We start from the raw sequence: 10,794 nt of genomic DNA, 5'->3' as shown, positions 1-10,794 counted from the left end.
GACTAGCTCTCCTCTTCTTTTTCTTTTTCGTTTTCCCGCTTTTTTAATTCCCTCCTTTCTTTCCCCCCTTTTGTTCCCCAACCCCTTTAACAAAAATATCCCCAATTTCAAAAATTCCCAAAATACTATCTCTCTCTCTCTATCGACTGCAAGCAGCGGCAAGGGGGGACGACGGCGGCCAACGAGCGACGACGGTGAGCAGCGATTGACGACGGCTAGCAGCTACAGCAGCAGTGGCGGTGCGGCATCTCAGATACCTTTGCCGATACCTTCGTCGTTGGGTAAGCCTTCTTCTCTCATGATATACAGAGTTTGGTGCATTGTTTCCTAATTTTGTTTATTTATTTCTCTTTCAGAAATATAGGTTTATTTATTTCTCTTTCAGAAATATAGGTTTTATTTATTTATCTCTCATGACATACAAACTTGGTTCTTTTGTTTATTTATTTCTCTTTCAGAAATTAATCGAATCGATTCGTAAACTTATAGCTAACCTTTTTCTTTCTTTTTTGTCTTTTTTTTTTTGGGTGTGTTGGTGACAAGTGAAACAACAAAGACTTACGTCGAAGATCTGATAATCTGACAGAAACCCGCATCGAAATTTGTTGATTTTCGTGTATATTTTGCAATTTTGATATCTGGGTCGTTCTTCGATTTGTGATGGGTTGGAGATACAGGGCTCGTTTCTTCCTGATTGCTGCTGTTGTAATCATTTGGGTCACCTCTACAGAAGTCACCCAGGTGGTCATACTTCTTTCTCTAATTTCATTTCTAGTTTAAGGTTTTAAAATTCTGTATTTGCAATGTATGTTCTGCATGTTTGTATGCATAGCTCATGTACCTTCATTTATATGGTGAAGTTTATACATTTGCCTAAGTTGATGAATTCTTGATTGTTTTTGAGGAATTGCCAATGAGATTTGAATTAAAAGCCTGAAATGTCAATTGGGATTCAAATAAAAAGTAAAAGATTCAATAACACTAGTTTGATTGTTAAAAAGCTTATTGCAACTATTCATTTTCGTGTGTACCCCCAGAAAAACTGGAGGAAAATAAAGCAAAATAGAAGTGAAAACTTAAATACTTTGGACTGTCTTGGTTTTTGGAAAAAAGGGAAAGATTTTATTCCATGTGGAAAAAATTGAATTATCTGGAAATAACATGAAAATAAGATGGAAAATCATTGGAAGTTGGAACTAAGAAAGAAATATGCATTGGAGGTTGGAGGCCTGAACAGAGTTTTGAATTTTTTTATTTTCCCAAGGCCCCTCAATAACCCTTCTCTAATTAGCCTATTGATATATGCCCAAGGCATGCACTTTAAGTACTGAAAAATCCTTCACTTTTCTTTTTTTTCCCTGATGAACTGTTGTTTTGTGGCATAAATATGCAAGAACTCATTAATTTAAAGTGGTGTTTCATGTGTCCTCAATTGACTGTAAAAGTATGCTTTATTTTTTTTCTCCATTTTTTATTCATATGACTAATGAATTACTAATAAAAAAGGGCTTAACTGTTAAGGGAGTCTAATGCAATTATGTCAAAAGTGTAGGGCTAATTGTATTTTCCCTAACTTAAGGGAGGTGAGGTGAGTGTAATTTGCCCTTAAATATTTGATCCATCAATGTTTTTATATTTTGTTCCTCGTAATTAATGTTTTATATTTGATCCATCAATTATGTAAAGAAGAAGAAAAAGAAGAATGGTCATGTTTTAATGTTTTATTTATAATGTTTTAATGGTCATTTTTTTCTTTTGGGAGCCAAAAAATCAACTAGGATTTACACGTAGTTATGGGTCAGAATCCCTCAGAACTATCACGTCTCATAGCCAATTCTGCTGCACAGATAGCACAAATCTGATAGCCTTGCCATAGGTTGTCAAGGGTTTTTCTTATAAGTGAGAGCCCTTTAGGTAGGGTTCATTTAAATTTATCATCAGTCTGACTCAGTGAGAGAGAGAGAGAGAGAGAGAGAGAGAGAGAGAGAGAGAGAGAGAGTTTCTATCAATAACATCCCTAGTGCTAGGAGTTTCGTGCTATTTGTTTTGACTTTTATCTTTTTGTTTATACGAGGACTTCTTGTCCTCTTTCCTTCTTCTTGCTTTTTTATTAAAATTCTTTATTGAAGCTCAAAGAAAAAAAAGTGTTTCTATCAATAAAAGTCTCATGAGAATCATATTTCCACTTGTGCAACCTCTCCAATGAATCTTCAAACTGTTTGTAGTTGTCAGATTACCTATCGGCAAACCACTTATTTATACCAAAAAGAGGGTTATAGAGAAGTTCATCTCTACCACTGTCAAGTCCTTCCACTTTTGAAGCACCATGAGATAACACTCGTAACTAATCAAGGCACTTGTTCCAGAATTCTCTGACCATCCTCTTCTTTGTTAAAAGAGCATGTATACATATATTCTCTGACCATCCTTCCACTTTTGGGATTCATGTTAAAAGGAATTAGAAGAACAAAATGTGTGATTTACCTAATGATGATTAAGGGAAACTAAGGAAATATATGCCACTCTTGGTTTGGCCCAGTCTGGGTATTGGGATTAATTTGGCCATCCCAAATCCAATCCTTAAAAACATTCAAACTGCAGTCTCGCCTGTTACGTTGTTATATATGGCTGTAAAGTGAATTTGACTGATTTGTTAATATTTTGTAAACTTTCCACTGATATGTAATTTTCCCTTAGTAGTATTAGTTCAAATCTTAATCCTATACAATGTAAGCTAGGGGGCTGAAAAAATGGCCATGTGAGGTGCATATTATCCCTATGAATGGAAGTAGATGGAGAATGACGTCTTTATTGATTTAATTTTTCACTAGCTTGACTTCCACTCACTCGTGCTTCACTAGCTTGACTTCACTCAATTGTACTGTGTGGGTTGAGAAACATGGCTAGTGTGAATGCAATGGTCATGTTTTAATGTTTTAATGTTGTGCGAAGGTATTTTTCATGTTTTAATCCTTTTTATTTTCTGATTACACTGAGAAGTTTGAATGGTCATGACCGCTGGACACATTGAAGTATTGCTAAAGTTTTGTTCATTTTTTTGGTACATCATACATATGTTTTTGGTACATCATTTTTTTGAACGCTGGACATATTTGGTACATCATACATATGTTTTTAAAAAATAAAATGAGATTAAAAAAATTGGGCCCTAGAAGATTTGAGTCCTAATATTGTTCCAGAGACATATTTTAGATCTTGTGATGGATGTAAACCTCCTTCCGAACAAATTGTCCTACAATTGGCATTTGATTAAGTGCAACTTTGGATCTTGTGACCATTCTGGTTGAATAAGTTGGTATGATTCCTTTTATTTATTTTTTTGTTAGTGCACATCATCCAATAGTGATTTCCCTATAAGCCATGCTAGTCAACTTTCAAATCCGTTCCTTAGTTTGCCACTTGAATTTGGAAAATGTGAATCATGTGGTGCTGCGGAACCCGGGACATGCGAAGGTATTTTTCATGTTTTAATCCAATTTATTTTCTGATTACATTGAGAAGTTTGAATGGTCATGACCGCTGGACACATTGAAGTATTGCTAAAGTTTTGTTCATTTGTTTACCTTTCAAGTCACTTTGGGTATATAGAATTACCAATTCCAGTATATCATCCTTCCCATGTGAGCGAACTAAAGCGGTTGTTGAGCCTGGTTTGCTTTAAGTTCTTGAAGTTGAGAAGTGGGAAGGTAATGGATATGTTTATAGAAGGCTTCACGTAAAATCTATTTGTCATAAGTAATTAAATCCTTTTGCTTTCTTGATTGAGAGGGTAGCAGATTATTGTGTTGTGTTATGGAAAGTGTAAGTTTCTGCCACTGCATCCTCAGAAGTCATGCTCTGCCACTAATATTAACTTCAATACTGTTTACTCCTCTTAGGACTGCCAACATTGCTTTATACTTGTCTTTATAAGTTTCTATTACTTTTTTGGGGTTTATTAGTTTGCATGCTTCTATTACACTTCGTGCCATATCCACTGGAGCTTGTTGCACAGAATCCTGCTTTCTTTGTGTCTTTTCATTGCTCCTTGATATTTGATTTCCTCTCTTATGTGGTGAAACATAATGTCACTAAGATATATGCCTATGCTAGTTGCTCATACTATTGTTTTGTGCTTGGACCAGTTTATGCAGATGGAAGTATTTGTCTGGATATTCTAATTTGTGGTGCCTTCTGCCCTGCCCTCTCTACCACTGCATATCATGCTCGAGGTTAGGTATTTGCCCCTGATTTGTGTGCAGTCTAGATCTGGAAAATATCTTATCAAGTAGTAGATAGATCGAACCCACCTTGATGCTTCTCACAGTTCATAATCTGAAATCTTATTGAATTACTTCCCCTTATTTGTCTTACATGTAAGTCTTCAATCCACTACTTATATTGCTTTCTTGGATTTTATCTCGTAGTTATTACCCTTACTTTAGGAGTCATTTGGAAAGGAATGAAACTTGTTTTGAAAACAGGTGAAGACACCTTTTTGTTTCAAATTTTGGAAAACTTTCAGATTGTTCCCCCTCCTTTTTTTTTGGAAACGAAAACAGCTGCAAACATGTCTTTCTTTGTAGTTTTCAAAATTTTGAAAACAAAAATGTTACAAAACTGGCATTTTCCTTTTGTTTCTACTGATTCACAATGTCCTAAATCTGACTGGTTCTGAAGTAGGCTAGTTACGGAAATTCATACAGCTGTTTGAAACTTAATGAAAATTCCTGATGTGTGTTTTGTTGAATGTCGGACAGTTCCCTCCCAGTGGCATTATGCAGCCAGGAGGTCACTACTTGCAGCAACACCAACAAGCTCAGCAGATGACTCCCCAATCGCTCATGGCTGCACGTTCTTCTATGCTCTACAGCCAACAACAGTTCTCGGCACTGCAACAACAGCAAGCCTTGCACAGCCAGCTTGGCATGAGTTCCGGTGGAAGCAGTGGACTTCACATGCTTCAAAGCGAGGCTAATAGTTCTGGAACCACCGGTGGGGCACTCGGAGCTGGAGGGTTTCCTGATTTTGGGCGTGGCTCCACTGGGGAAGGCTTGCAGGCTTCTGGAAGGGGAAAGCAAGAGATCGGATCTTCTGAAGGGCGAGGTGGCGGGAGCTCAGGAGGACATGGTGGTGAGGGGGGCGAGTCTCTTTATTTGAAGGCTAGTGAAGATGGTAATTGAGAGGTAAGACGTTCTTGGCTTAGTGACCTATTTTAACTTCTGAACTTGTAGGTAAGTTTAGGCAGGATGATTAAGTATTTTGAAAGAACGGAGGATTAGCTGCTAGTAGACTTCTAGTTATGTGATACAAACTGTCAGGATTGCTTTCCAAGCTCAGGTTTTGTGCATGAAGTTTTAAGATGATGTGTGTTATATGATAGTGTATTATGTAAATCATGTAGGTTATATGATGGTGTGCTTTGATCTTTGTTAACTGTGTTTGTTTCTGCTTTCTTGATTTTCTTGAATTGGTTCAATCACCACCTTCACAACTGCCTTTTTTTGTTTTGGGTGTGGCTTTACTGTTACTTTCATGACTTGGGTTTGACATAAAAAATTTGCATTTAGAACTTCAATTTGGTCCCAAACCTGATTATCCAGTGAATTTCCCTGTTTTAGTATAGTTTGGTGAGCAATTGTAAATCATTTTCCCAAATTTCTCAGCTTTTTGCCAACATCTCGTTGATTTCTGTTTTTTAATTAAAATATATGAAGCATATTATAGCTACCCTGGACATTACTATTGTATCAGATTTTTTCAGTATCAATGGAGCAATAATTGTGGCCTTGTGTTTATCTTTTGTTTAAGCAGAATGCTTGATGTTGGAGTATTTACCGAAATAAACAAATAAAGAGTCATCACCATGAAAAATATCGGATTTGACTAATTCAGCAAATTAGCTTACAATCATGACGGATGTCCAATGTATTAAGGCATGTTTGGCATAATTTTAAAAAGTCAAAAAGTTATTATTTTATTTAAGTCACATCATCTTTTTATTATATCATTTTAAACTCAATTCATTCTCACCTCATATTTCATAAAAAGTCAAAAAGTACACTTATTTAGATCATTCTAAAAATCACCTTTAAATGTGTTTTACATATTACATTTTTAAATATATGAATATACAATGTGTTTTGAAAATGTGTTTTAAAATGTGTTTTGCTTCAGCTTTACTCTTCTCACAACAAACTGCTGTGAATGATTCATTCAAGTGATGATTATGCCTAATTTTGTGAGTTTGTTCTTCTTTTGAATTTGGGAAAATTACTACATGAATCGATTTGGATTTGAAATTTTATTTCTTTATTTCTCAAGTATATTCGTTATAGAATATGATTAGTCAACATTCAATTCGTGATTAATGGGTATAAACTTCACTAAAATTGTAAAACAATTCATGTCAAATATTTGGGACACTAAACAAGCTTAGTTATAGATTAATTGAGAGAGAGAGAGAGCATGGCTTCAAACTTGGTCTTTTGTTTTAATTAATGTTTTTAGAGTCTGCTTTTAGGTTTCCATATATTCTTGGATTTTTTGCATTTATGATTGTCATTATGTTGCTATGCCTCCATGGTTATTTGCATTATTTTGAAACGTATTTACTTCGCTGAATTGTTATGCTCATGGGTCATGGCATTGGTATAGTTATTTTGAATTGCTTTGTATAATCTCTTTCATGGTTAGTCAATTATTGTTATTATTATTATTTGTAGTTCATTTGCATCTGTTCAGGTTTTCCTTAATTTCTTTTCCCCTGTCTTTCATTTGCATTTGTGATTAATGACCTTTGTGTCTTAATTTCTTTTTCTTTTTTCTCTATGCAAAAACCTATGTTAGTTAAACCTATGTTATGTAATAACTGTATTAATTTGTTTTCTATCCAAACTCGGATCTGATAGATGTTAGTTGTTGCTGTAAAGTGAGAAAATTAGAAAGATTAATAACAGAGGATGAAATGATTGATAACCATAGAGATGTGGACAGCAAAGTAGGTTTATTTTCTGTAAGGTTCTCATAGGTGTTTTCTATTATTTAGATGGTTTTATATATATTCTATCAACATAATTGTTGAATTAATCATTGGGAAATGAGTTATAATTGATAATGTAAATAGAGTCTTAATGCTCAAATGACTAACGACATTCATGGCAAGGTAATAATTCAGTAAATAGAGTCTTAATGGCAAGGTAATAATTCAGTAATAATTCAGTAATAATTCAGTAACGACATTCTCAGATGTGTTTTTTCATTTATAGTTTCATTTATAGTTTGAACCCATGTTGGCCACTCAATGCATACTATCCCTTGGATTTAGTGTGGCAAAATAGCAGCCAACCTTTCATTAATTGTTAACAGGCTCATAGATATAACATAACAACTTGGGGCACGTGTTTATGCGTGGTGTGTATTAAATTCATACTGTGCAATCATTTTACTAATAAATAAATGAGCAAAACTGGCAAATGCATGTAATAAACTCAGCAGTTTGTCAATTGTTCAAGCATGACTCTACCATACCAAATAGATATAACTTCTAGGAATGTTTTGATTCCACAAAGCTACTGGTCACTAGTTCAGGTATGATGTTTTTTTGATTTTTCCCATTTTTCTCATTGCAGTCATTGCTCTGTGATCCAAACCCAAACCCAAGCCCAAATGCAGGTTTCCCCTTTTTCTCATTTCAGTCAATGCTCTGTGATCCAAATGCAAACTCACCTGCAAATTCAGAAGCAGCATTGTTGTTTTGTGAGAACAAGCGTGAATACAACCGGAGGGTGCGTGAAATTGTTGAGCAGAGCTGGACAGAAGACTAAATCTCTCTTGCTTTGGGTGTTATAGGACGTAATTAAGCTGCTTCAAATCACTAATCTTCCTCGTTGTAGGTGGCTGGTCTGATTTTCTCTGGTGTTTGTGTATCATTGCTGTATTAATTACAAATGTAATAGAAAGTATTATGTTTACAGGTTGTAATTTAAATTATTGACGTTGGTTATTCATGTATTATGTATGTGATTTAAATCATGGTTATTCATGTATTATGTTGAATGCTTTAATGGTTGATAATATATTTTAGTGTTGATGGATTATATTATTTATACAGGGTACATGTAATATAAATGAATACAGGTTGTTTACAATTTTTTTTTTTTTTTAAAAAAAAACATAAAATTATTTGGCCACCAAATGTTTTGGTAGCCAAATAGGTAATCAAAAGTTTTGGCTACTAATAATTTAGTAGCAAAAACATAACCCAAAACGTTTTTGCCACCAAATAATTAGTAGCTAAAAAATTTGAGAATGAGAGAAATAAACTATTGGCTACTAAATTTTTTAGTCACGGAAAAAATGGTATCATTTGGCGACTAAAACTTTTGGTGGCAAAAAGTAAAGAAATGAATCTTAATAGGTTTTTGGCTACGAACAGTTTTAGTCGGCAAAAGTCACCACGCCTAAGGTAGAACTTTTAGTGACTAAATGGTTAGTAGCCAAAAGTTTAATAAAATGAAAAATAATATTTTTGGCGACTAAATTCTTTAGTCCCTAAATGTAGTAATGTTGTCACTAAAACTTATTCCCGACAAAAAATTTTAGTCGCTGAAAATTTAATTTATTTTATTTCAACACTTTTGGCGACTAAATATTTAGTCGCCAAAACATACCCTTTCCCGACTACTCAGAGTTTGGTAGCCGAATGTTCACTTTTGGCGACTAATATTTTAGTCGCCAAAAGATAACCTTTGCCGACTAACCAGAGTTTAGTAGCCAAAACGTTCACTTTCAGCGACCAAAAATTTTTTAGTCGCCAATACTATCGCCGACAGCGTATAGGCGACTAGTTTGGCGACAAAATATTTTAGTCGCTAATTGTTTCGGCGACCAAAAATGGGGCTTTTGGCGACCAATATTTTGGTCGCCAAAAGTGGCATTTCCTGTAGTGTGATGAAAGAAAGATGTTTTTGGTGAGATCTTCTCAAATATTTGAAGATGAATGATTTTTGGTGAGAAAACCTAAAAATTAGGGATTTTTAAGAAAGACGTTGAAAATTTTTAGAATATGTTGTTATATTTATTTTGTGTGCCAAAATAAATGATATTTGAAAATTGTTTATTTATTTACATGTAAATGATGTTTTCATGGAATATGGGAATTGTTGAAGTTTTAGAAATTGTTGTTTAAAAGTATTAATATAGTCTTGAGATGACTAAATTGTTAAGATTATTTGAAATGTGGAAATTATGTTCTCCCTTTGATGAATTAAAATAAAAGTATTTATTCATCTTGTGAAATTGCATTGAAATGAGAATTTTGATCACAATGGGAATATTGTGTGGGAGTATTGAAAGTGGAAGAAATATTGCATTATATTATTAATCATTGCATTGGTGTAACAACCCTCATACTGTTTACCGATTAATGACTGATTGATTGTCGATAACCATCGATTACCGTTAAACTGAATTGATTATGACTGATAATTGGACTGATTAAAAGTACTGAACTGACTGACTGAAATTGGAAACCGAATTGATTGAGTATATGTTAGTTAAATTGCATTCTATCTGTTTGACTGTATGATTGTCTGTTCATGCTTATATGTTTAGACTGCTAATTGAAGGCCCTATCGGCGGCCGAATCCGGAATTGATTAATGTTTTATGACCGTCATAATTAATGTGATTTTATGGTGTATTTACCTGAAAACTGATTAGGTATGATTAAATTAGATTAAATTAAGCTAATTAAAGAGTTGGACTTAATTACCGAACTGCCACCCTTAGTGGCCCACTCAATACACACACTTGAGCCTTATGTACACACTTGTAGAACATTTCATCAGCCATTTCTTCTTGTTCTAGCCGACCTTAGAGAGAGAGATACTTGAGGAGTTGATTTCATCTCAATTTTGCTTGTGAATTGTTTGGAAATTGAAGAAATTGTTGAAGAGATTGCATGGTTGAGCTCCCTTCTTGAACTACAAGACTTAAGGTAGCTCCATTGTCTTCTTGTTCATGTTTTGAGTTGATTGTTGCATGGTCCATGTTAGATTGTAGAGCTAAGTCATGAATTGGGTCATTAATGGTGAATTGAAGCTCAATCTTTGCATGCATGTTAGTATTGATGAGTTTTGAGGTTGTAGTCCATGTTTCATCACATGCATGTCCATCTTTTGGTCATACTCCATGAGTTCATATTATTTTTGAAGGTTTGAGCTCTTTTGAAACAGCATTAAAGCTTTGAAAATGATTTGAATCCATGCATGTTTGCATGTTCATATTGTTCTTGAAAAATGGTTTGAAATTGGGTTTGAATAAAACACCCTTGGGCTTTGATTTCTCAAATTGAGTTTTGAATCATGTCATTCCATATGTTTGCAAGAGTTTTCCAGAAAATGAGCCCAAGAGGATCGGTTTTGAGTTGTTAACAACTTGAGTTTGAGATTGGAGGTGCAATCTGGGTTTTCCAGATTTCGCACTTCCGCTCGAGCGGGGGAAGTTCCGCTCGAGCGTGGAATTCGAGCATCCAGCATCTCTCTGCACTGTTTTACAGTCCGCTCAAGCGGAGGATCGGGCGCTCGAGCGGAGTCATGTCTCAAGCTCGAGCGGGCGTCGAGCGGAGATTTCACCCATCCAGTACTTTCACAGTACGCTCGAGCGGGAAAGTTTACGCTCGAGCGTGTACCTTTGTTGCATGTCCGCTCGAGCGGGGAAACCTGCGCTCGAGCGGGACTCTGTTTTTCTGAAAATGCTTTTAAATGTACATCTTTGCATCCTCATCCCATTC

At 35.0% G+C, this 10,794-nt stretch overlaps 1 protein-coding gene across 2 annotated transcripts; it reads left to right on the top strand.

The window, feature by feature from the left end:
• The first annotated feature begins 254 nt into the window (after positions 1 to 254).
• LOC145807445 (GRF-interacting factor 1-like) lies at positions 255 to 8,104 on the top strand. Of its 2 annotated transcripts, XM_082905644.1 has the most exons (4): positions 255 to 281; positions 544 to 741; positions 4,761 to 5,186; positions 7,632 to 8,104. In XM_082905644.1, exons 2-3 carry the CDS (start codon positions 661 to 663, stop codon positions 5,181 to 5,183), a joined length of 504 nt encoding a protein of 167 aa, XP_082761770.1. In that variant the 5' UTR covers positions 255 to 281; positions 544 to 660; the 3' UTR covers positions 5,184 to 5,186; positions 7,632 to 8,104. The 2 variants fall into 2 exon arrangements, with proteins under 2 accessions (XP_082761770.1, XP_082761771.1); XM_082905645.1 differs by lacking the exons at positions 255 to 281; positions 544 to 741 and adding an exon at positions 3,462 to 4,232.
• The last annotated feature ends 2,690 nt before the right edge of the window (positions 8,105 to 10,794 follow it).

The sequence above is a fragment of the Camellia sinensis genome, chromosome 14 (genome assembly GCF_055761805.1).
Source record: "Camellia sinensis isolate YWXY chromosome 14, ASM5576180v1, whole genome shotgun sequence".
In the NCBI taxonomy this organism is placed as follows: domain Eukaryota; kingdom Viridiplantae; phylum Streptophyta; class Magnoliopsida; order Ericales; family Theaceae; genus Camellia; species Camellia sinensis.
Note: the sequence above shows the minus strand (reverse complement) of the source record. Positions and strands in the feature narration are given on the sequence as shown.

Excerpts from the sequence above, each read along its gene's own strand:
- LOC145807445 (XM_082905644.1), top strand. The coding sequence starts at position 661 with ATGGGTTGGAGATACAGGGCTCGTTTCTTCCTGATTGCTGCTGTTGTA. Across the intron at positions 742-4,760 it reads CCTCTACAGAAGTCACCCAG|TTCCCTCCCAGTGGCATTAT; the intron begins GTGGTCATACTT and ends AATGTCGGACAG.